Source organism: Apodemus sylvaticus, chromosome 1 (genome assembly GCF_947179515.1).
Source record: "Apodemus sylvaticus chromosome 1, mApoSyl1.1, whole genome shotgun sequence".
Classification (NCBI taxonomy): Eukaryota; Metazoa; Chordata; class Mammalia; order Rodentia; family Muridae; genus Apodemus; species Apodemus sylvaticus.
Window position 1 is genome coordinate 11,391,085 of NC_067472.1, and position 27,186 is coordinate 11,418,270.

General features: G+C 39.3%; 1 protein-coding gene across 4 annotated transcripts in view; it reads left to right on the forward strand.

The window, feature by feature from the left end:
• Sorcs1 (sortilin related VPS10 domain containing receptor 1) overlaps positions 1-26,771 on the forward strand; it is a 534,948-nt gene extending 508,177 nt beyond the window's left edge. The window contains exons 24-27 of one of the 4 annotated variants that reach the window (XM_052183891.1): positions 2,130-2,229; positions 17,359-17,464; positions 17,597-17,757; positions 19,468-22,757. In XM_052183891.1, the coding sequence (XP_052039851.1) occupies positions 2,130-2,229; positions 17,359-17,464; positions 17,597-17,757; positions 19,468-19,532 (432 nt within the window). In that variant the 3' untranslated portion in view covers positions 19,533-22,757. Of the gene's footprint in view, positions 1-2,129; positions 2,230-17,358; positions 17,465-17,596; positions 17,758-19,199; positions 22,758-26,390 lie in introns of those variants that run through there. The other 3 variants (XM_052183884.1, XM_052183901.1, XM_052183911.1) reach the window with 3 other exon arrangements.
• Positions 26,772-27,186: the final 415 nt, after the last annotated feature.

The window sequence follows — 27,186 nt, forward strand, 5'->3', positions numbered from 1 at the left end:
TTGAGAAATGTAATTTTTTTGTAGTAGTGCTGAGCTAGGATTAGGAATCAAACAAAGCTATGTCTAGTCTCAACTCCTCAAATATTAACTGGGTAAACTTGGATATGTCCTTCGAGCACTATACTCTTCCATGGGGATGCTAGCATCAACACAAAGGAAAAATACCTAGACATGCAGCATTACCAAAATAAGGTGTTCAATGCATGTATCATATGTACTTAGAACTATAGATAATATCTCATGATCTGATGAAGACAATACAGAGTAAGGAGTTCTGAAATTAACTAGTAAGAGGCTTAAAGTATTGTTGAAATTTGTAAACTGTTTACTTATAATTTATCTGAGTAGAAAAATGCCTATTCTAATTGAAGTTATTCTTGTATATAATGTAAATTACATTTATTTTTGCTGCTTATGCATAATTCTTTCCCGCAGAGTATATATCCTTTATCTAACATCTTTTGATGCAAGTTAAATAACATGAAGCACGTTCTGTTACTAAATTAATTTTGCATACCTGGCTTAGTTTTGTAAATGATACAAAGATAATGAAGTAATGATAAAAACCAACACACATCTAAGAACTTAATTATTTTCACAAGAGACACTCCTGGTGATAATAAATTAAAAGTATGTTGTTCTGATAAATTATATTTTCTGATTTAGTTATTTATGCGTCTCACTTGAGTATAATCATTTTTAGGAATAAGCAGTGATATCGCTTCACTGGGATGAAAGTGGGAAGTCCTTATGCTATCAGTACATAATTCTATTTTATGTTTCTGATAGTCTCTAGGAAACAGGTCAATTTCTTAATTGCTTCTGAGATGTCTTTCATGTTTGGACTAGAGGTTGTTTTTCTTACTGTATGTCTACATATGCCTATGTTTGTATGTTTTCATGTACATGTACTTTAACAGTTTGCATGTATTTGTAAGTTTCAAAGCCAAAGCTATTGTGATGGGCATTTACTAAAAATCCTTGTTTATTTCATATCAAGACTCCACTAATTGAGTAGTAATGAGAGATTACAGAGAAAACACCTTTGATGAAATAGCTTGGAAATCTATCCTTCTTTAAACCTGGAGCTTTGAGAAAAATTTCCTATGCTAATAAGAAGGGAATATCTTCGCAGAACGACCAAGATTTATTCAGCATAATTTTAATATTGAGTTGATTTTCTTCATGCTTTTGCAATGGCAACTTTTGAGAGAAAGATGCAAGGTGCTCAGTCCCAGGCACAGATATTATATCTCCCCCCCTTTGTTCAGCAGAGTTTATGTGCAGGGCACTGCAGCTCCATCGCCAACTAGGGAATTCTATAATGGACTCCAAACTAAGCCATCAGGTCCTGCTTAATTATTAAGGTTCAACGATGCCATTTTGGCAACTTACTAGAGGAGGTAAAACAGCAAATAAAAATGGAAAGCAGAGGAACATAACTAGAAGAATAATGGCCGGCATCTATCTAATTAGACTTAATAGCATATTAAATAAAATATGAACTTGATGCTTGAAACAGTATATTAAAAATAAGGCAAGGATAGCAGATAAAAATAAGTAGTAAGACTATCCCTTGGAGCCTTGCAGTAATACCTCAAAATCTATTAGCAAGGCACAATACATTTTTATGCTAAACAAAAAATAGGTGTTTTACCGTATTTGCAATACCTTGCTATATGTAATTTCTCCTCAAATGCCATGCTCAGGTTCAATAGTCCATAGTCTAGAATTCCATGTTTCTTATCAACATGTACTAGCCTCAGAAGTGGTTTAACCAATACCTATTTGTAGAAGCAAAGATTTATTGCTTAAACAGTGGTTACGTTGTTTTAGCAATATTGTTTACTAAGTTATTGACGTTTATGATCCAAAGGTCATAAAGTTCTTACCCATAGAAGCCATGGAGACGGTTTGGAGAAAATGAAGCAAGCAAAGTAAATACACCAAAATGTTCAGATTGTGATCAATAAGCTACTACTCAGTTCCTATAGATAACAGACACTCTCTTTCTGTCATTTAATATATAATGTTAGCAGGCCTTGGGGAACATGCAAAGTATTTCTTGGAGTAGCTGTTCATAGTCATTGAGATGATTTTGGTGACACTAACTCTAACACTTCTTTCAGATATCTGAACTTCTAATCCACAAACTCAACCAGAACTTGGTGCACTTCGAGCTGAAACCTGGCGTCCAAGTTCTTGTCCATGCGGCTCACCTCACAGCAGGTCAGTTTTCATGCTGGGCATTCTTGCAGCAACTGGAATGAAGGATGATCGTGCTCCTTGAAATCAACGATAGATGGTAGTTATAAATTAGCCTTAATTCCTGAAGGCTTTCTTGATTGATGGCTCTTCCCAAATGGGAAACAAGTTCAGCACGAGAATAAGATATTGTTTCTACTTAGTCACTGGAAAACAGTTCAATAAATCACATAGGGCATGCTCCCTGGTGATAGCATGCTTTGTCTCAAAATACCTCCTGAAAAGAACATTAACCTTACAGGTAACATTTTCCAAATCTTTCTGTAAAGCCTTGTTTTCAAATCATTCATAGCACAAAGAATTTGATTTATTTATGTTCCAAGCTATTGCCATAGAGTTGAAGTAGATATTTAGGAGCAATATAAAGTCAACCTTGATTTGGTCCTAATTTTATAAATAAATGGTATTGATTTACTGACTCTCATGGAAAGCAGGCAGGGGATCATTATTCTAACTATAGAGAAAACTTTTGTTACGAGTAAGTAATTTCAAGCATCTATAAATAGATATCCCTATGTATGTTAATAATCAATCCAATAAACAATATGTAATAATTACTTGTTTTGGCAGGGCAGCAGCTTCAGGGAGTACAAATGCCAACTGGAAATTGTTGATATAATGACAAGAGTTATGATTTTGTTTGGGGTGGGAAAGTATGGTGGTGGCTTTGGGAAGAGATAAGCTATATAATAGGGACAAGGTATAGGAAGTAGGAGCAGGCCTCTTAATAAGCCAGTATATGAACATTTATGGAGAGAGTTAATATGCTGTATAAACATTTAAAATTTTACATTTTTATTTTGTTTTGCTTTCTTTTCATACAGCCAGATCTTTATTTTCCAAAATTTTGCTAGAAGTCAGTATGCACACTAGAAAACAGATTTTAATTTTTTGTGCCATAGAATTGGTGATGGGACTTAAGTCATTAAGATTTTGTGAAAATTGGGTTAATTTAGCTGATATATTTAGACTATTGCATGGTATATGAAAGTTACTCTTTTTTTCTTTTTCTGTATTATTATCAGTTAAGTAATTTAAGAAAGGCAAAAATTAATTCTATTTGTTCTGAATTATACTGAGTATTTTATAAATGAGATAGTATTTGGGGGAGATGGTATTTGGGAAGGTTCTTAAAAGATGGATAGGACACAACTCATAAGCTATTCCAAAGACTGAAGCACCAACCAGGAACATCCTTGGGGCTGCTAAGGAAGCCAGATGAAGGAGGATGGAGGCCAGAGATTTCCATTTCTATTCTTCAGCTTCTTGGCGATTCCAGGAGGTTCCTAGGTCAGGAAGGTGGCTAAGTATTGTCACTGCCTCCTGTTCTTCTCCCACTGTTGTATTAACTAAGTATTCAGATGCAATTGGTAATGAGCATAGAGAATGAAGGTAGGGCATGGACCATGCTGTGTGAGCCATCTGTACTTTAGTGGGATCCGTGAAGACATAAAAAGCTTTTGAAAAGAGATGTGAAATACTATTAATTCATTAATGGAACTTGCTTAGGAGACATACTAGCACATCCTCCTCTCCCAGAGTATGTAGAGCTACTTGCTCAAGTTCAAATTTAGAGGCCGGATATTGTAGAACCTGATACCCTGTACAGAATTCTGCATTTGAAGGTATATGTTTCATCTCTCATCATTCTAGATTTGCTTTAGAGCACGCCCAGCTTCTGAACAAATTCAGATAGCAAATCACAAATTATGTGCTTTGTTTATCAGAAAACTCCCTCTGTTCCATGTACTTGGAGACTCTATTAGAGTGGGGGAAATATCCCAAGGCATGCTAAACAGAAAATTAGCAATATTTCTCAGTCCCTCTAAAGGCCAACTATGTTTTGACCCTGTACTTTTTCACACAGCTTTCCTCTATCAGTTATTATGTGTACCAGCTTTTCATTTCACCTGTCATTATGTTATACTTCACATATGTCTCATATTATTCTGGTAAATTTGACATGCTGCAATATCAGCATTCAAGAAGGGGCCAGAAGGATCAAGGCAACCTGGGCTATGTAGTAGAGACCTTATCTCAAATATAAGTAGAATTATCAAAAGGAGGAATTTGGTGAGTACTCTTCTTGTGAGAACTAGTACAGAATTGAAGCCAAGTTGAAACATTAGTAATTAGATATATGAGACTGGAGTAGCCCATGACTTAATCATGAGAAACTAATGTGCCTAGAGCATCCTAGGAATGGGTAGATCCATATCTCACATGTAAGCTTCATTCTTGACAGGTATGAGAAATTCTTTCAGCTGCAGTATAGTACTAGATGGCCAGGGACAATACAAAGAATTTCCTCAATTTCATGCTTGCAGTTCATTCACAGAAGGGTGTTTGGGAGCAAGAGTCAGGGTTCTGGGAAGAAAGACTGGCCAAATGGAACATTGGACATCCAAATGCCCAGCATTTGAAAGATGGGTAGCTGTACCAAAGATATGTAAGACTCAAGGTTGCCAAGACAACAGGAGAAAAGATACAGCTGTTGGCAGGAAGAAAGAGTTCTTATACTGGGACAGCTTGACAAGAGAGAGAAAATTTTTTATCTTCCAATCATGACGACTATTTACTTTTGTTTCTATTAGATTTAATAGTGATATCTTCTGTTAGTGAAATTCCAAGTTTTAGTACCAAGCATTATGAAGTTTCTATCATGGCTGACTCAGTAACTATCTTGATGTAGACTTAATGTGGAACATTACTTTCTGTGAAGGAAGACAATGACCAAGACTGAAAGATTAACTGAACTCCCAAAGTGCTGTTTGCTTACAGTAAGTGTGTAGAACTGGCCGTATCCCTAGGTACACACATTCTGCACTAGATGTTCATAACAACATGAACAACAAAAGACTTGTGTCAAGAACGTGATGTTTCAATATTTATGAGGATGAGCATCATTTCCTTATGTGAAATTGATCCTGCCATAGCTCTAGCTTCTGTAGTTAGAAAGGCAAAAATAGTTATTTGAACATCAGTCCAAGTGACTGTATGTCTGACAAAGAGTCAACAGTGTTCTGCTTTCATGCATAGGAAACAGGGCACTGTAATGGGGCACTTTAGGGAAAGCTGAGTGGATTACAGTGGTGGTTTCTAAATTGAAATGAACATATTCATATATGGATGAAGAACATTGCTTAGTGCAGATATGGAATTTCAGTTCCCTTCTCACCCTCCCATGCCCCTTACAGACAGCGAAAATAAACCACTGTCTTCCACAGAACATGTCTCTAAGCAGTGCTACTGACACCTTCCCAGGGACCATTACCACACACCACTGCTACCATTAATTGCTCGGCAGATGTTCATCAGCTCCTTTTTAAAATGCTCAAGCCAGAGGATGATGCTGGTGAGACGTAGAACATGGCTTGCTTAGACTCCCAGGGAAATGAACTGTCTCCTTTCAGGAATTTACTAGCCTTGTTTTGTCCTTCAAATTCAGTTCCCTCTTTGTTTTTATGGGGGTGTAAGATAAGCATTGGTAGAGAACTGGGTGCCATTAGAAACTGGATAGTGCACATTTCCTTCTGGGTGCTCTCTTTGGAAATTCATTCATTTCTATATCTAAGCTGAGCCAAACTTTGAACACAACACTTATTTTATTCATAGTCCTTCCTACGCATCTTGGCAACTGTCTGGTTTCTCTTGAGGGTCTACCTACACCTGACAGATATGTTTCTGGAAGTCTCTTTACAGAAACAAGAGATTTGGAAACCTGTGCGAGTAGGGGAGAAATAAAAGAATGTTGATAAAAAGGTGGAGACAAACTTGAACAAATACTTTTAGCTTTTAGACCCATGTTTGCCAGACAGGCTCTGACATTCCACAACCACTGAGAGAGTTAAAAAGGTTTGTATAAGTAAGGCAAATTTGGGATTGGACTAGAAATGCTAGTTTTTGGAATGAAGTGTAATTACTCACTGGTCCTCATGCCCATTTCCTTCAGCTCTCTGCACACCTATGTCTATTTGTACTTTAAGGCTTAGGTCTATGCCAGCATGTGCATGCCATCTTCCAGAAGCCTTTGCCTCATTACCACCTCCCATGTCTGGACTAATCTATTTTAAGTCTCCTTCTCATGGTGATTATGGCTATCTTCCTCCTCATCTTCCTCATACATCCTGATATTTTATGAGTAGGTTCTTAATGTCATGATGTTGTCACCGCAACTGAATCCAGCAGAGAAACTGCACTTGTCAGCTGCTCCACAAACTTTACTTTTAAAAATAATCAGGTGCATAATTCATAACCTGTAGAAATTTATATTTGTGAGCCAGTCTCCATGACTACTCTAGCTGAACACCTGGTTAGTGGAGACTTCCATTATTTTATCCAATAGGCATCTAGAGAAAAACATTTTCTCTCTTTTTATTCCTTATTCTGGATGTAGGAATGCATATTTATTTGTGCATTGAGAATGGACAGCTAGAAGAAAAATCACACTCATAATCTTTGGAGTTCAGTGTCTCAGAATAAGAGAAAGAGAAAGGATGGGCAGGGGAGCAAAAGTCTGATATTGAGAAAAGCCTGAATGAAGTATAGCTTATTGCACCTGACTTAGTGCTCTGTATCATACATTTTCAAGATGGAATTTCATTGTAAGGAGTATTTGGTGGCCATTTACTAAAGCTCAGAGTCTGATGCAAGCCATTTGGCCATTATAAAGTAATAAACCTGAACAATTAACTAAAAATCCCTAAAAGGCATCTTTTGGTTTTGTTTGTTTTCATTGGTAACTTGGAGTAGTATACATTTCAGATTTATCATTTTATTCTTCTAGTGCTTCTATCTTCTATGTCTCATTTGGCAATACTTTCTTTAAATGTATGGTCCATGAGTGGAACATAGGACAAATTAAGTAGGACCCTCTCTCATTCTATACTGGACTGAGCTGAGCCACAAATACCGATGTAGGAACACAGTGGACAGACCAGTAACAATGGATAAGGCAGAAATAGAGGAACAACCTACTGAAATGCTTCTTTAAGTAGTAATTTTGGATGATCATTCATAATTAATTCTCTTTATAATGTAGAATATTTTAAGGGCTGTTGCAAAGATGGTGATTTCTTTGATGGTCCCATAAACCTAAGTGGTAGAGCCCCTTGTTCAACAAGGAAGGTGCATTTAGGGGCTTATGTTGGAATCAGTGCCCTTAAGAATAAAGTCAGTAAGCAAACTGGAATAGGAGGTTGGATTTCAGGAGGAAGATTAAGACAATAGACTATGGGCTTTAACTTCCCACTTCCTGTCAGATGTCATATTCCAAGGTAAGAAAAGTCCACTGGTAGTTCTGGCAAGTTCTACTTGTTGATACGAATATTTCAGGCCCCATCAAATGCTATATCTTTGCTTCCATGAGCACTCATCTTTAGAATTAAAATGTCCTTACATTTGGCTGGTGTATTAGTTTGGGTTCTCTAGAGTCACAGAACTTATGGATAGTCTTTATATAGTTAGGGAATTTGTCAGTAACTTACAGTCTATAGTCCAACTCCCCAACAATGATCAGAAGCAGCTGTGGATGGAAGTCCAAGGATCTAGCAGTTTCTCAGTCCCATGAGGCAAGCAGGCAAGGAAGAGTGAGAGCGTCTTCCTTCTTCCAGTGTCCTTATATATCTTCAACAGAGGGTGTGGCTCAGATTATTGGCATGTGGGTCTCCAGCAGAGAGTGTGGTCCGGAATTAAAGGTGTGTGCATCCATGCCTTTAATCCCAAATGATCTTGAACTCGGAGATCTCCTTGTCTTAGCCACTATGCTTCAAGGTCTCCATGCCAAGATCCAGGTTAGAAGCTTATATTTCTGAGCCTCCAAATTAGGATCAGAGGTGAGCCTTCCAATTCTAGACTGTAGTTCATTCCAGATATAGTTAAGTTGAAAACCAGGAATAGCCACTACAATCCACCCCTTGTCAACTTGACACAAATAATATCTCATGTCCACATGAAACAATAACAAGACTGTAAATACACCTAACATGATGTAACTATTCCTCGCACAAACGCATTTGTAAATTTACAATGGGGAAATGTCCCTTGGGAACATTCTTTTAGTGTTTCAATACCAATTGATATTAAAGGGATTGGAAGAAAGACAAATTTATCTTCAACAAAATAAGATAGAAGCATTCATATTGCTTATAATCCTCATTTCTGCAACAGGTTACGTGGCCTTAGCTGGTATTTATAACTACCTTCCTCTGCTACCCATTCTGTATTTCCTTCACCTTCAGCAATCACATTAGCAGGTCTTGGCTCTTTTCCTTTAGGATTGACCCATACCTTCATTCCTGATGGGTCTGTGTCCTTTGTCATCCTGCTTGGATTAGGCTGTTGTAGTTTCCCATTGACTTTAATCACAGGACATGGTAGTACTAAGAGACACCCTAGGGAATCTCCTGCACTCCAGACATAATCCTGCTTACCTCCATTGTGGAGAGGCAATACAATGTCCCCATGGTAATCTGGATCTATCACCCCTTCTAACACTGTTATTCCTTTCTTAGCTTGTTGGTTTAAGGGCATTAGAAGCCCAAAATGGCCAGGGGGAAGTCTGAGCTTCTGGTTCAATGCAATGTTTCTTGTGGCTCCTGGTAGGAGCACACCCCACTCCTGGTACCAACTTCTGTATTAGTTTGGGTTCTCTAGAGTCACAGAACTTATGGATAGTCTTTATATAGTTAGGGAATTTGTCAATGACTTACAGTCTATAGTCCAACTCCCCAACAATGATCAGTAGCAGCTGTGGATGGAAGTCCAAGGATCTAGCAGTTTCTCAGTCCCATGAGGCAAGCAGGCAAGGAAGAGTGAGAGCGTCTTTCTTCTTCCAATGTCCTTATATATCTTCAACAGAGGGTGTGGCCCAGATTATTGGCATGTGGGTCTCCAGTAGAGAGTGTGGCCCGAATTAAAGGTGTGTGCATCCATGCCTTTAATCCCAAATGATCTTGAACTCGGAGATCTCCTTGTCTTAGCCACTATGCTTCAAGGTCTCCATGCCAAGATCCAGGTCAGAAACTTATATTTCTGAGCCTCCAAATTAGGATCAGAGGCGAGCCTTCCAATTCTAGACTGTAGTTCATTCTAGATATAGTTAAGTTGACAACCAGGACTAGCCACTAAAGCTGGCATGGGAGAGTGGGAAAAATTATTGGCTTGCTGATTGTTTGATGGTAGAATAGACAAATAGCTATGTAAGGACAGTCAGTAAGACAAAGCAACTAAGGGGCTATTCTGGTACAATCCATTTGAGAGCACAAACTAGAATAGGTTAATCCATACTAAAATGAAAACAAAATCTTCCATGGCTATTCATACTTCACCAGATTAGCTTATTGGGTGAATAAACTGGAAATTGAATAATGGGACTTTCACGCAAGTCTCTAGAGATACTGAAGCTGACTGGATCATCAGACCATTTGGATGAATAAAGCTGTCTTTTATGGTTGAAAAACTTGTCTCTGAGCCAAGGTAGGAGGACTTTGCTACAGATTATATGGTTTATAGCCTGACCACATTGCAGTGAAACTTAGAAACATTATAAAAATGGAAATCTGAGGGGGGCTCATTGGCTAGAACGAGGAATCCTAGATCCTAAGAAACTGCTAATCTAAATGTTACTTTTATAACAGGGAGAGTGGGAAAAATTATTGGCTTGCTGATTGTGCATGCTCAAAATTGTGCATATATGCCCAGCTCCCTGACCAGTCTATATATTTCTGTAGAAAGCGTTTCATAAACAGAAATATGTCTGCAATGAAGGAAGCTACCAGACACTCCCTGTCCATCATTAAATCTGATTTACAGCTCTGCACACTTACTAAAACAGAGAAGAAAGACTTGTGACACTAATGTAGCAATAAACATTAAAATATAATTTCTTGGCATGGGCAGAGGCAGCCTAATAGTCAGAACAGGCAGACAACTGTGAGAGGAAGTAGGTAATAAGTAAAATATACCTCTAAATATGGGATATGCTATATCCATAGTCAAGATAAGTGGCTAAGGCTAGCCAAGAGGTGTCTGGGAAGCTATTGCAAATGATTAAAATGTGAACTAGAATCTAAGTGGCAGAGCGAATTGAAAGACTGGGAGCTGAATGAGAGTTAAGCAAATGCTATTCTCTATGTGCAATTCGTATGCTAATACGAGGAGAAAATGCTATAGCTGCCTCTTGTTATTTCCACCTGTATTTCAGAGATGCAAGGCTTTCTTCCCAGCTTGTCTGTAGGTTCCTGGTCTCCTAGAGATTGGCGTACATATGATTAAAATGTAAAACTAAAAAGCTAATGTTTTGCAGAGGAAAAGCCTCAAAACTCATATTAAATGAAAGAATAAAAAATGCATGAGAATATTGTTCCCATCCCTTCTTGTCCATTCGTTGCCTTGTTCAAGAGGCAACCTTTAGAAAATCATCCTTTGTCAAGGGCATGTGTGGGTTTTGTAATAAACTGTTTCCTTTCCCTCTGTGCTGTTGCCAACTGGTTTAACTTCTTTTGAAGGTACAATAAAAGGATACCACAGAGATATTAGAGGATTGACACATCCAGTTCAGTCACTAGTGCTGATTAGGTTGGGAGGAAAGGGTTAGGGTGGGCAAGAAAGCTTAGCTTTCAGCCTAGACCATGACACTATGTGAATCCTGCTCTCCAGCTCCATCTTGGTGAAGATGCTTTCCATGTGAGGTCGCAGAAGCCCCAGGCAGCATGTTATAGAAGCTACAGTGTAATCGAAGCCACAGCATAATCGATGCAGATGCCAAATAGTTGTTGTGGAGCACTCAACTGTAAAGTGAAATAAATTGTTGCAATAACATTTTCCATTTAGAGATGAAATTAGCACTAGTAAAATTCTTCCACAGTCAATAAATTTATTTGCCTCTTTACTCTCTGATTGCTCAGTTATTATTTACAAGTAAGTCATCTATGAGTAAAGCCATGATAATAGTATTTTTATTCCCTTCTACTTTTTTCTAAAATTAAATATATTTCCATCTTTAAACAACTAGGTTGTTTCAGAGTAGTTTTTGACAGTTATTAAATCACTGTGGTGCTATGATAAATAATAACAGGTGCCAAGAGACATAAACATATCTTTCCCTCCAATGTGATAAATGACTGTGACACCTTAATATGCATGCATAGATATACATATATCATCATATACATATTATGCATGCATATACAGAAATGTTATATATGTATATATATATATATATATATATATATATATATATATATATATATATAAATTTTTAGCTTGCAATAGATTCTCTCAGTTGGTTCTTTTAAGTAAGCTATCTCCCTTCAGATAGTCAAGTGCTTTTCTGGCATTCACAGACCCTCCCTGGATTTGATCCCAGCATTGTTTAAACCAGGTAGGATTGTACACAGCAGTAATCCCAGTGTTCAGAAGATGGGGTGGGCTGTCCATGGTCCAGGAATCCTCACAGGGTATAAGGGACTTACTTTTATGGAGTATAGAAGAATATATATATATATATATATATATATATATATATATATATATATATATATATATATATATATGGCTTTCTGGGGAGCTACTGGTTTATTGGATCATTGCCAGGGAAAGCCCTCTGGTGGAAATAAGTAGCCAGTATTGAACTGGGTGAGTTTCAGGGTTCTTTTTGCTTTTCTGTTAGAATATGACCACTTACAATGATCAGGGGTTTGGTAGTTTATAGGGAAACTCATCCTCATCCCTCAGTCCATTGGTTCCCATTAGCTATGAGAGCCAGAGGAAGCTTATGATGCCCATGGTTATGATGCTTGTTAGGGTGAACTGCAAATGCTAGTCATTCTGTCCACTTTTCATTCTAAAAATCTTTTCTATGACATTGTTATATCACCTCAATTCCTCTGAGTGTCAACCCAACTGGATGTAGAATCCCCTGGGGGAGGGGGACAGGCTTCTGGTCATGTCTTGAGGGTTTGTGTAGATTTGGTTAGCATCTGGACATGTCTTTTGTACATTAGATAAGTAAGTTTAATTGAAGTGTGAAGATCCTCTTTAACCGCCAGTGCACCATACCCTTCCATGTACTGAAACTCTAGATTTAATAAGGATGAAATGATTTGAGCACCAGACTTCATTGCTGTTTTATGACTATAGACCCAGTGTGACCAGGATCTCTCTGTTCTTCCCACCATGCCTTCCTCACTGGTGTCAATATTCCCTAGCACAGGAAGCCAAAATAGACTCTTGGACCTTAAGTTGCATTGGCTAGGAATTTTGTTCCAGCAATGTAGAAGAAGAATGTCTCCAACACATTCTTCTAAATAGTTGGTCCCACAATTTTTATATTTCAAGTATTGAATATAAACCCTTGGGTGTGCCTCAGAGGCAGGGAAGGAAAGAATAAAAAATCAAAGTAGAGTGTACTTCCTTCTGCAATTTTTTGGTAAAAGTAACATTGGAGGAAAAAAGCATCAAGCAAGCCCCTTGCTCAAACGGACCTCCATTTTAAAAGGCTCTGTGGTTAATTGAGCATGTGCAAAGTTGTGGCATGGCTTAATGTGTCTCCTTCCTGTAAGACTGGATACATTTCATACACTTGTGTGCACCAAGAGTCTCTAGGTGGGGGAATACCAAGGGTTTCATTCCCCAAAGTGACTGCACTGAGAAACTCTTTCCTCATCTTTGAGAAGTCTCTCTCTCAAGAATATACTTTCAGGAATATGGACTTATTAATAAGATAGCATAAAGTATCTTCCATGTCTGGTGTGCCCTGTTCTTCATAGATCCATCTCTGGACTTTCCACAACTGTACTGAAGCACAGAGTATTTTCACTTGCCTTTTTCAGATAGGGAACCTGAGCTCCCATTAATTCAGTTAGCTCCAAACCTAAGCCCAAGTCTGGACTTTTGATTTTGCTCTCACATACAGATACATGGCTACGACTTTGGCATTTCCTGTATGTCAATCACTTTTCTGGATGTGGTATCATTCTACTACTATAATCAACTCAGATTCTAGTGAATAGAATACAACAATTCAAAGCACCACCAAGTCCCTCATAGGCTTTTAGCAATGGTGTGTGACCAGAGGCATCGGGCGTCTAGTCAACTGGAGTAATGCTTATATCCATGTTACACACTGTGCATCTATAATGACAAAAACCTTGTCTGAGTTTTTCCCGCTCATATCTACCTTGTTGAAGCTGAAACTGGAGAGGAATTAATTTATGCTAATTCCACACAACAAGCCCAAATCCATTTATCACCAGTTTCCATTCCTCAGCAAAGCATGCACACACACCTAAATATTGGGGAAGTTAAGATTTGCAGACACCTCTGCATGAATAGCAATAGACAGCTTTATGTGCAGGCACAGATCAGCCAGCAGAAGCCAAACAAGGAACACCAAGAGCAGTGCCACTCGGTCTCCCCCCTGCTATTGACTGTGTGTGGCTCCCCTGCCTGAGGTACTGCCCACCCCCTGTCTCCCCAAAGGGACTAATAGATGCATACTGGGAGGTAGAATGGATAGCACATACTAGAACCCAAACTGAAGAAAATAACAATCTGACAAACGGATATTAGCCTAGAAACTTGGAATACCCAAGACACAATTCATATATCAAATGATGCCCAAGAAGAAGGAAGGAGTGGCCGCTGGTCCTGGAAAGGCTCAGTGCAGCAGTGTAGGGGAATACCAGAAAGGGAAGTGGGGAGGGGTGGATTGGGGAGCAGGGGGAGGGAAGAGGGCTTATGGGACTTTCAGGGAGGGGGGATCCAGGAAAGGGAAAATCGCTTGAAATGTAAATAAAGAATATGTTGAATAATAAAAATAAGAAACTAACAATCTCCAAAGAATGTGACAATTGCCCAACAATATCAATGCTGCTTTTTTAAGAATAGTGATCTGGATGCGGATGATGTAAAATTGAAAATTTCAACCAGAAGGGAGGAAAGCAATTGGAGGTGGAAGCCAAGATCAGGGAAATGGTGTCCAGGTGTGTCTGTGTATATATCTGTGTGTGTGTGTGTGTGTGTGTGTGTGTGTGTGTGTGTGTGTGTGTGTGTGTGTGTATGTGTGTTTCCCTTCATGTGAGTAAGAACAGGGTTAAGGTAATTGCCTCATATTATTTTCCATGTAATTTACACCAAGCTTAGTGGCACATTTAATCTTTGCACTCAGGAGATAGGGAGAAGCAGACAGATTTCTGTGAGTTCAAGACCAGCCTGGTCCTCATATTAAATTTCAGGACATCTGGGGCTATGCAGACTCTGCCTCAACAGAAAAAAAAATATTGACAACAAAAATTGCCAACTGTTACCCTTTCAAATAAGCTCTGTGGTTTTCTTGGTTGTACCTCTCATTTTCTGCTTGTACTACAGAGGCCTTCTGCTTGGTTTGCAGAATTTAACTTCATCCATGCCTCTGACAGTCCTCATCATCCAAGGCCCCTCTCTATCACAATTTGTTCATTTGCAAATTAACGGTTTACTTTAGGTTACCTTCACGTTATATTCTTATTCCTTTAATCTGATTCTGATATTGAGATGACGAAGAATAACAGGGTGGGGAGGCAGAGTTATTTTAAAACGGTTAAATGGTTGAGCTTGTCGGGATTGTATGCAAGTACAGAAATAACAAGATTGGTCCAGAGATGACAGCTGTTCTATCATCTGTCTATCTTCTCTCTCTCTCTCTCTCTCTCTCTCTCTCTCTCTCTCAGTCAGTCAGTAGTCTCTCTCTGTCTCTGTCTCTCTTTGTCTGTGTCTTTGTCTCTGTGTCTCTGTCTCTGTCTCTCTCTCTCTCTCTCTCTCTCTGTGTGTGTGTGTGTGTGTGTGTGTGTGTGTGTGTGTTTGTCTGTCTGTCCATGACCCATCTTCTCACATATGCACGTGTGTCTGGTCAAAATCTAAAAGTATATGAACTAGGATCCTAATGGCTTCTTTTAAAGCATAATGTTTTAACTTGTGTCCCCTCTGAATTTTCTTCCTACACTATCTGTCAGTTTAGACTTCATCCTCCTCCCCTTTCTGAGAAACATTCTTTTTAATTCTTGGTCCTTTACACAAGATGGGGCATACAGCATTGTGGGTATTTGGGTGTGTCTGAATGAAGTTCTTCCTGTAGGGTAGCCTTCAGCTCAGGAACTTAGCTGCTTTTGTTTGTGTCATGTGATTAACAGTCCCCATCTCCAGTCTGTTAAAAATAGTCAAGGCAGTATTTGTAACAATGGAAAGTGTTCTTTTCTCCTGTGATGTTCTACTAATAGCAGCATACACTCAGGTGTGTTTCTAGCCTTTGTTGATTATACCAAGAACTTAATTTTTTTTATTTTAATACAAAATAAAACTGTGACTGTGAGTGTTCCCTGCGATGAGGCTACTCCATCATCTCTTGCAGCAGGACATGCTCTACTGCACAAAGCTGCTAGACTTCAAGTGGAGAGAAAACAAGAGGGTTCCTTATAGTCAGCGCCTGGGAACAGCTGACTTCCTGAATAAATTAAGCCCATTTCCTGAAAAAAAAAGAGGCTTCGACTTTTTACTTTGCACTGACTTTAGTCATATGGAATACCTTTTCTGGTATAGGCTGAAATATAAGCCTTTCAAAAAGCAGACAGAGCAGATGCAACCATGGGTCCTGTCTGAGACCATTAATATTGTAGTCATTTACTCTTGAACTTTTCTGCTTGGATGACCAGAGCACCACCCTCTTGGCTTTCAACAGGGAAAAGTCATAGAAAGGGTGCTTAAAGGTCACTTGCATTTCTGGGCATCGGGCTTTGCTTAAATTGATGGAAGGTAAAGGTCACACTGTCCACACTTCCCTAAGGTGCAGGTGGATTGTTCTCTGGCTTGAACTATACCACATTTGCTGAATGTCAGTTCTTGATATGGTAAAAATTAATTGCAAACAATCATTACAAGTGCAAGAGTTTTGACCCTGAGGAGTTGGGGAGAAATGTTTCCTAGAACTGCCAGGTAAAGAAAACTCAGAGATTTGAGCTTTGTCTGTGAGGATGTCTGTGTACTTGAAGTGCTGGAGTTTTAGGGTGCGGTGCCATGAATTTTAGAAATTTTAGAGACCATTGCATGGAACACCTCTGCCCCAGCATCAGGATACTAACTATTTAAAGCAGTCACATGATCATCATCTTCCTGGGTACAAAAGAAAAATACCATAAACATATAAACCATAAACATGTAAACATTTCCTTGCTTTGCAGTTTTTCATCTTGCAACTACCAAGGAAGAGATAGAACTAATTTATACTTCATATGCACAGACAGACACACACACAAACACAATTCCTATTTATGGTTTGACTGCTTTCTGCGCTGAGAAAAGCTTACATACAAAGCATCAGTATAATAATGATAATGAGAATAATAATAATTGTAATTACAATGCAGATTATCTTTGACTTTGACTATTTAAATGTATCACGTCTCTACCTCACAATACTGTGAAACAGCCATTCAGCTGCTCTGTTTTAGTTTAGTACTCAGTAAATTACATAAAGCATTGAATGTTTTATTATAAAATATGATTGTTAAAATGATTTGACCTCACCAAATGTAAGGCCAATTAAGGGTTCTGGGCACATCTGTGGTGGGTTTCTCTGAGCTCTGTGGAGTAGCTTATATGTTTAACAGTTTCATCCTACAGTGGTTTTCATCAAGATGTAAGCCCATCAGTAACATGATGGATTAATAATAGTGATAAGAGCAACACTAGAATTAAAGGAAATATTGATAGAGACTAATAAGTAGATATAACACAGTTACATACAGTGAAGTGTGCATTATTTTCTTTTACCCACATATGACACGTTAAGGTGAAGCAACCAGCCCAAGTCTGGACAGTTAGCAATGGGTTGGATAGATTTAGAGCCTCTTCTGTTTCCCACTGTTCTCTTGTAGTGCTTGGACAAACCAGCTAGGGCATTCTGAGGAATGCTGGGGCACACTCAGATGCATGCTTGGCTGTGGACCAAGTATCCTATCTGTATATCCTATGCAGTCTCCTGGAATTTACCAAGCTAGAGTGTCAACCCCATGACCCTCTCATGTCTCTGCTAATGTGTGTGCTTTGTTTATTCCCCAGCCCCACTGGTGGACCTCACTCCTACCCACAGCGGATCCGCCATGCTGATGTTGCTTTCAGTGGTATTTGTGGGGCTGGCTGTCTTCGTCATCTACAAGTTCAAAAGGTGTGTGTTTCTCCTTCCACCTCCTACCCCACATCCCCACCTCCCTCCTTTTTCCAACAGCTGCAGAAGCAATGAATCACAGTGAAATGCACCTCTGGTACAGGGCGGTGATGCTCTCTGTTAATGTTTTAGGAAGATTCCGGGGATAAATGTTTATGCCCAGATGCAAAATGAGAAAGAACAAGAGCTGATCAGTCCAGTCAGCCACACTGAAAGCAGGCCCAATGTCCCTCACCCTGACCTCAGGAGGCCTGGCCAGCTTATAGATGAGAAGGTGGAATCCCAGCTCCTAGGTAAATGAGGCCTGGTAGCTGCCAGCTACCCAGGCTGAGCAGTCAACTAACCTGCCCTCTATCCCTTTCTGGCTTTATGTAACAACTTTTTTTTTCTGCTCTAACATCCTTGAGAGCAAAAGCTAAGATGCCCTTTCTTGCTCTTTTTTAGCTTTATTCTTTTTCTAGTTAAATTCTCCAGCTCCCTCCCGCCTTTTCAAAAAAAAAAAAAAAAACAATCTTTTTCTTAAACACTAAGCTTCCAAAGTATATGAGCAATCAGCATAGTCCTTTCACTAAATGCTATTTAAGGAGGAAAAGCTTCAGAGTCTAGGGAAGGTCGGGAGAAAGACAGGCAGTAGACAGGGTATGGGCTGTCTTGAACAGAACACACAAGTCTCTACTACAGACAATTCTGTGACTAAATTGCTTTAGAATACCAGAAGGAGTTGGGTAACTCAACTGTAGGGAGAAGGTTTTAGGTTTTTTGGTTCATTTTGTTTTGTATTAGTCCGGTGGCTGTCTTGAAACTATCACCCTGGAAGTGTGGAAATTGAGACTCCTAAGTCAAGGAAAGGCGTGCTGTTTGCAGAATACTTAAGATTTGGAGATCCTGAGAGCCCAGTTGGAGAAGTAGACTATGGAGGGGCAAACAGATGCCTTTCTCTGTTTTAACAAGAGGTTTTTGGTATCAGATATCAATGCAGCATTGTTTATCCTGAGATCTAAGCACAAGTCTTATACCTAGCTGGAGTAAGCCTGAAGTTCAATTGCTAAATCTTACAATTATTATAGAAGTTTTTGACAACTTAGACAAACTCATGGAGCCGCCATTGTGGATTCTCTTCCCTCCCATGGCACTGCTCTCTGTGACTGACTGAGATGGAGAAATTATTTGGTACTCCACACTTCATGCTAAGTGTATGATTCCAGGTCATCTAGAAGGCCTTTATAGAAAAGATTTTTAATCTGTTACTTGTGGAAAAATATATTTGAAAATGAAAAGAGAGTCCTCTCTGTAAGCAGACCTGAGAAAGGTCTGTGGCTGCATTAGAGTAAGTTTAAATGCAACGAGTAACACTAGCCAGAGATAACAATAACCACTGCAGCCACATCTGGTGTCCAATTTTCACAGTTCATTTTCTTCCATTTGGTGCAGACAGGGTGGTAAAAACACACAATAGCTTGGGGTTAGAATGTGTAGAAGCTTTTCTGCCTTCCTGGCCGGGGTATCGGCATGTACTGTACTCTCTCCATCCCCTTCTAAAGCATCTCAAATGCTGCATTATTTAGGGGATCGTTTGGTTCTCTGTCTCCATTTCTATGTGGTATGAGTCACTGTGGCTGTTTATTAAAGTAGCAATTCCTCCTCCGCTCTGAACATTTCGCAGCACATTGCAGTCTCTGACACCTTTCCATTTCCAGTGTCATTAAATGAGTAAGTCTTACACGTTTTCTCTTAGGAGAGTAGCTTTACCCTCCCCTCCCTCCCCTTCTACTCAACCTGGTGACTCATCTCTCCGATTGCAAAGACCGAGACAAGCCACTCCACCTTCATCGCCAAAGCGGGGATCTGCTGGGGCACAGTTTGCAATTTAAGGAAAACCCCCAAAGGCTACAGGAGATCTGCTGATCAGAAAAGAATTCGCTCTTGGCAAGTGCATCATCCATCATGACCACTAACTTTATGTTTTTTTTCTTCTTCTGTTGTTCTGTTTCCTATTTTGCCAGGAAGTATTTCCATAGTTGCTGAGAATCAAAGCACAAAAGAAATCCCTACCTATGTAAATGTTTGAATGGAGGACGCCAGTAAAACAAAAACAAAAACAAACAAATAAAATAAAAAACAATCAAAATCCAAAATAACAAGTAAACACTCACTGCATCTGGACTTTCAAATTCTTCAGACACAGACAACAAGGGTTTTTAGCTTTAAGCCTGTGCATGTGGACAATATATTGAGAACATGTTTGGAGGGGCAGTGTACAGGTGCTCTATTTTAATGGAAAACACTCCCCTCCCTCTTTCTTCTCTTTTTCTGATCGGTCGTGTTTGTAGAAAATTCATAACATACATAGGCCAAGGAGATCTGCATGTATTTTTGGAAATATTCTTGGCTCTAGACTTAACAGCTATTTTAGCCCTAGAGGTCTGAGGGTGGATTAGCCATCCCCAGCCTCTTCCTAAAACACAAAGACATGCACAGGACACTGAAACCCTAAGCTTCTTCTCTGTGCTTCTTAGTGTCACATTTCCTTTCTAAGTTAGTGTTAGTGGCTCCATTGGTGAGCACGGACCACAGGCTGCTTTCTCTCCATTTTCTGTGGCCGCAGGGATGAAGATGCTAGTTACCGTTCCATATCCATGTATGCAGGTTCCATAGGAACAGAAGCGAGGCTGGGAAGCACAGCGGTCTATCAGAAATAGACCTTCGTTTCCTGCTCATCTTTTCTCCTTGCAGCCTCCCCTACTCCTACCCCAAGGAACATAGAAACAAAGACAAAAACCAATGGGAATTTCCCCCAGTACTCACTTGGTACCCTACCTTCCCATTTGGATGGTCACCCATGTGTGAACATGCTCTCTGGACATCTTTCAGATTTTTCTCCTCCTTCTTCTTTATCTTTTGACAACTCTCTCTTTTCCTGTTCAAATGTGTTGCTAGATTTTGGATATTAAACCTTACATTTCCTAAAACTGGACCAGCCTACACAACCCTGACTCCTTCTCTCACAAGTCTTTAGCTCTATCAACTTTGTACACTTCCAGCATGCCAGCTTCCGTGTGCTCTGGCCAGGCTGCAGCCTGCCCAGCTGGCTTCGCTTACATTTCCCCTCTGTCTCCTCCTCAAAAAACCTTCCTTTGCCAAATACCTCTGGTTTTCCCACCTGGAAACATATACTGTGTGTAAAAGAGTTTATACACCCATAGTATTCCAAACCTGGACATGCGCTTTGGAAAAGAAAGCATGGAGATGAACAGTGGTGGTTTCTCCATTAACAAAAATCTTATGCGGTCTAATTCTAGAAGATTTCTTTTGAGAAATGTTTTGAAAGTGTGACTATACTGGAAGGAAACATCTTCTGTGATAGTTGCTGTTATCTGATATTTCCACTCTATATCCATATTTGTAAAATAAAACTGATTTTTTAATCACAAGGAGAAACAGGTTAATGGACTCAATATATAAGAGTATTGAAAAATCTATAAAAATCGGTCTTCTCATATATTTGAATGAGAATTTGACCATTTAAGATGATCTTTCTGATTCCATGTGTGTACACTGATCTTCAATTGTCATGATACTGATAAAGAAAAAAATCAATATACATGGAAAGATAGCTGCTTACAGCAAATTAAGGCTCACAACATTCAGGGCTGCAAAGCAAAAGAAAGCCAGTTTCCCTAAGGGAATCATACGGAGGCCCCCAGAAGAGAGCAGGGCTCCTGCTGAAGTTCTTCTAATGACTGAGGTCCCTTCACTTCTGTGTACTAGAAAAAGCCCAAACTCAAATTGGAATGACAGATATTCTGGTAAACCACTTCCAGAGCCTATCCTCCCACTTGGCTGTGTCCCAAAGCCAACAACAGGGTATTGTCAAGGGCCTCGGTGCATCCTAATGATCAGTATGATCCCTGCTCTTGAATGGCTGATTCCATGATCAGATGACCCTGGTCTTGGATGGCTGTGGCAAGGGGAGAGTAGGAAGGAAGGTGCCAGATTTAGTCAAGCTTTATGGTAGACGGTGTCCCATGTGAATTTATATGGTCAGTTTTGCCTGGGGACATGATCAATCAATTCTCAACCTGCCAGGCTTCCTATCTCACAGGAAACATCTTCATTGATTACTCTCTTCAGTTGGAGTCTTCCATATTTAGTCTGGAAGACAAAGTATTTAGAAATCAAAATAGGTCCATTCAAACAAGCACAGGGACTCCTCAGTGTTGCGGTTTAATTAATTCTATTTAAAAAAAATCATTATTAGAAAAGAACAACAGTCTTGATCTAGCACAGTGCCTTGCCTAGAATAATATTGTGAAATTTTGTTTCAATGAAAGGACAATGAGTGAATGACAAGACATGGGGAAGAAGGGTCTGTAAGTCTTCATTTAAAGTAGAGATGGGCATGAGATTCCTGGCATCCTGGACAACACCCAAAGTAGTCAGCTATAGATTCAGCTTCTCCAGTGTCCTTCTGAGCCTCTGCTTAAAGCTCCCTCCCACCTGTAGGTGTCGGTGGTTGGGGAGGCAAGGTAATTCTTAGAGAGGACTGCCAAGTTCCTATAAACTTTGCTAGTGGATCTCAAAATGTGATGTCTAGGACAAGGCTATCAGTGTCACATACAGTTGCTTGAAATGCAGATTCAAACCAGGCTAAAACAGACCCTGCTATTTTGAAAATTCTAGGGCATCAATAGTATTATTTTTGTTTATGAGTCATGGTTGTCCCAACCAACTGTCACCCAGCCACCCGGGTGATGATGACATATGCTCAAGTTTGTCTTGAGGTCAAATCCCAACAAGAAAGGAACATTTAGAACTTACAAGTGGGATGGAACCAAGTGCCTATCTCTCACTAATAGCAGGTGTAAACAGAATGAGGAGTTTGGTGGACTTAAGGCCAAAGGAATGCAGGGAGGGAATCCATAGAAGGTAAGATTCAGGGCAGGCTACAAATTGGATACTGCAACCTTTCTTAAAAGCCCAGAGAGAGGGCAAACTGTGCAGGCTCTACCCTGAACTCCCCACCAACGTTTCCCCCTTGCCTTATTCTAATTGGATTCACTGTCCAAATTGCAGAGGCTTGCTTTGCTTTTTTCAGAAGTTCCAAACAGAAACTTTGAAAGCAATGGGGTGCTTGGCAGCTGTTCTGTGTATTCCAGGATTCCAACTGAGCATTGAAACCCCGCATTTGCCAACTTATTTTTATAGGAAGCCAATTTAAAAAATGAAAGTTTTCTTATAGTATTGGAACTACTTCTAATTTTAAAATGACTTTTTTGATGTATTTTTTGTTAAATACTATGTAGTGTAATGTATAATTGCTCTTGTTTATTGCTTTTACAATCATATTTATTAAACAGATAATGTCTCTAAAGTCTTGGCCTCAATGTGTTTATTTAATTCCAAAACAAGATCTAGATTTTTTAAAAAATAAAATGATGTAGTTATAAGATTTCATAAATGCTCATTGTGTGAGAATACATTTAACTCTTTACCCTCCTGTGTTTCACTCACAAAACCCTCTATGCCCTGAGTTCTATTAACACTCCAGTTAACTGTACCATGTCTGTCCCATTAGGAAAGAAATGTGTTGCACTTAAAACTCACTTCAAAAAGGTTACATTGATGATGATAATGCAATCATAATAGCAATGAATGATAGGTTCATTGCTATTAGTTTGAATTTTTACGCTATTAATAAGGAACAAAACAATTTGAAACCTTAGAGTTACCAAAGGACATAACTTGGGGCATGCTAAGGGATCCTAGGGTAAAATGGAAAGAGCTTTGCATTTGGAAACTGGAGAAGGAGCTTCTATATCTGGTTGTGCCAGGTGTGTGACCTTGGGCTAATTGCTTCATCATCCTCAAGCTACAGTGGCTTCCTACCTGTAAGGAGGAGGAAGGTGACCTTTTCTGGCTTTGGTGTTCTCGGTGGGTGATTCCCAAATGAGCCAGTAAGTGGTTGGAAATTCATGGAAGAAAGAAACGCAGACTATCCAAACATTTCTAGTTACTTGGCTTGCCTACATCATTTAAATTTCATTGGATACATGGTCTTCCTCGTGTTCAGTCTACAAACACTAAACCATCCTTGGCCTTCCTAAAGGTCTATTAGGGTTAGAACGGCTTGGTGCTAATTAGCCCAGTTTCAGAACACATGGGAGCCTTGACTATTTTTACCCCGCCTTTAACCTCCCAAATTAAATACTCTGTTCCCTCTCTCCTTTACAGGCCAGAAACTGCTGTTCTGTCTCCTTGGGGATGGTCTGTCTCTCATGTCAGTCAGGGTGAAATCAAAAAGCAGAAAATGTCTCTTGGTAACTTACACAGAAGTGATTAAACATGGGGTAGATGTTGCTTAAATAACAGAAGAGTGTATATCCCAGCAAAGAGCAGACAAGCGTCCAGAGGAAGCCCAGGATTTCACAGGCGTCACCAGAATCCTTGGGCCATGGCAACTGGATTGAAGCTGAATTTGCAGTGCTTAGGTCTGGCTGGAGTTTGAGCCATAGAGGAAGCAAAACTAAGGCCTGTGAGGCTGCCCACGCAGAGGAGACTGGAAGAGATGGCCCTTTTCTTTCCTTTTCTCCCCGTGGGCACTAGAGCCCTTGAGATGTCACTGATGAGAAAGGTCTTAGAAAAGGGCAGCATAAGGAATGAGTTTGAAAGAACAGAACAGTTAGTGGTACAACAGGCATACTAAGCTCAGCCTAGATCAAATGGAGAAAGCTCCCCTGGCCCCAACACAGATTAAATGGCCACGGCCTTCTCTCGCTTGTTTGTCATGCTAACATAGTTAGATGGTGGACATCACGTTTGTGTGAACAGATCCCGTTATACCTATCTTCCCATTGTGTGCATTTATGTGAAGGCTCTATTTCAGCTTCTTTACATTCCTCCAGCATCTAGCACTGGACATTGCCATTAGGGGGCACTAGGTAAATGTCTGATGAGACTCAACCCTTAATTTTTAGCTTAGCACTAGCAGTAACATCCATTTTATTTAGCACAGATCTCTGAGGTGGCTTCACAGGGCAAGCCTAACCCAGCCAGCACCTCTAATTACGTGTCCAATTGCTGTTTGTCAAGAATCAACACCTCCCTGCCCTTCTTCTGGGCTATCTCTCAAGCTGCTGTGTTCAACGAGCTATTCTTAGACATTAATTTAGGTAAAATAATTGCTGTTTAGAAAAAAGGAAGACAAGAAGCTAGCTTGAAAGCAGAACAAAAGCCAAAGCCCTAAATTTGGTTTCTGAATGATCAGTAATTTGTTTGCTTCTCTCCTAAGGAAATAATAGAAATGAGTGTTTGAAAAATTCATATTTGAAACTGGCAAGGTAACCTTAGAGGGTAAGATGTGTTTGTTGCATAGCCTGGCCATGACCTGAGTTCAATCCACTGATCCCACAAGGTGGCAGAAGTGAACTGACTCCCAAGAGTAGTGCTCTCAGCTCCACATGTTCACAAGTACGTACGCGTGCGCACACACACACACACATACACACACACACACACTCACACACCAATTTTTTTTTTAAATCCACATTTAAAGAAAAATGCATGTTTGGGTGTTGCTTGCATAAGAGAATCCCAAAATAATTCCAGGTAGAAAAATTGCAATGGAATGGCTGGCTATTATAAATGTTGCATACCCTGCTAGGAATCTGTGGTTTACAGAGTGTAAAGATGAATTAATCTATATGTGCAGATATGGCTATAGACAGGCATACCACAGCTGCCAATAGGACAGATATTATATAGCTGCCTCTATAAAGTATACATGCTATTGGGGATATTAAAGACATTGTCACTATCACATATATTGCTATTCAACATATAAGATAGTTTCAAGATACTGAAATAGAAAAATAAGACATAATAGTCATCAGAATGACAGAGGCAGAAATAAGGGGGAAGTGAGCTCGCCCTTTTGTTTCTTCAGAAACAAAAATGTCTATATGTCCCAGGAATGCTTCTCTTGGAGCTGAAAGGCTGAAAACTAGAGCATCTGCTGGATTGAAAAGTATGTTACCCCAGTTTCCAAAGTTAATCTTAGGACCACCCAGAAACCAAAAACAATTCGAAATTTAAAAGATAGAAACAGTCTATTGCATGGGAAAATTGACTTTGTGTGGTCAAGAGTTCCCCCAAAGAATTCCACAGAGGAAAAAACAGATGGTTTATTAAGAAGCAAGTGAGTTTAAAAAAAAAAAAAGAAAGAAAAATATAGCAGGAATAAAACCTAATTAACAGGTAGTACCCCCATTAAACAGTAGGATGGATTATTTTTCTTGTTTTTTACTTTTTACACAAAATTAGTAGCACCGTGGACAGTACAATTGGTAATTTAAAAGTAATTTGATGTTTTTTGGGCACTACACCTCCAATCTGAACCCTCTGAGGCAGGAGGATCACCTGTTGCTTTAGTTATTTAAGGAAGTGACCCCATAAGCAAAACAAAGATGAAGTGTTTGAACAGAATAGCAGAACAGGAGAGGAGAAAGTTAAAGGAATAAGACAATGCTCAAATCTATCATCATTTCAGCTAGCAGCCCCTAGATGATACTGGCAGCCTCACCCACTTCCTGCACTTGGAAACAGCACACAGTTCACAGATTTTTCAGCAACTCACATTCATCAACCTGACTCTGCTTCCAAGACTGTTAAACTATTGTTAGACTTCACTACAGAAGGTTCTATGAAGCCTGCATTGAGATGCTCTAAGAATGCCAAGACAGGGGAAGAGGTTTTAAAGAGAAGTATTTCAATATGTGCATGTTTGTGTCCCTGCTTAAAATCTTGTTTACGCATTAACAACAGCCTTTAGGTGTAAAGAAAGATGTAATGAGTTCATACAAACTAATTAAAGACATTGTGACGGAATCATATTTAACATAGATGGTTTCCATCAAAATTATTTTTCTAGAGGCTGGAGAGATCGCTCAGCAGTTAAGAACATTGGCTGCTCTTGCAGAGGACCCGGGTTCAATTCTCAGCACCAACAAGGTGGCTTACAAGCAGCCGTAACTTCAGTTCCAAGAGATCCGACACCCTCTTCTGATCTCCATGGGCACCAAGAGCACACGTGGTGCACAGATATACACCCAGGAAAAACACCCATACACATAAAATAAAAATAAAATGATTTTTCTAAAGTATTTAGAGGCATAAGGAAAATTTTATGAGATGTGAAGAGCGAAATTTAAAATGTCATGGGGTGAAATGATAGTTTGTATAGAAAGCACAGGGCAGAAAGCATCTCGGTGATAGACCTCTTACTTGCCTAAAACACACATTGTCCTGGATTCAATTGCTAGTACTGCCATAAAATGTGAATATATGTATATATACACTTATAAATAAAGAAGACTGGATGGAAATCTAAAATATATTATCCCTTGTTATTTCTAATTTTCAAAACCATGGATGTCTTAATTCCCTTCATCTTTGAAATGAACATGTAGTCCTCATACACTTGGATTAAACTTATCTTAAATAGGTTACAAAAGGAATGCTTATAAGAAAAATCGATATGCCTATTAAACCAATAATATAATTATAAACTGTGTATATAGTTCCTAGGGAGATCACAATTATTGAAATGTGTAATTATTCTCTTCAAAATCTAAAAATTAAACAACTCTGAATGTCATTTTTATCAATTGAGATTCATACTGAGATGAAAATATTACTATGCTGTTTTTGTATCTGTAACCCATGAA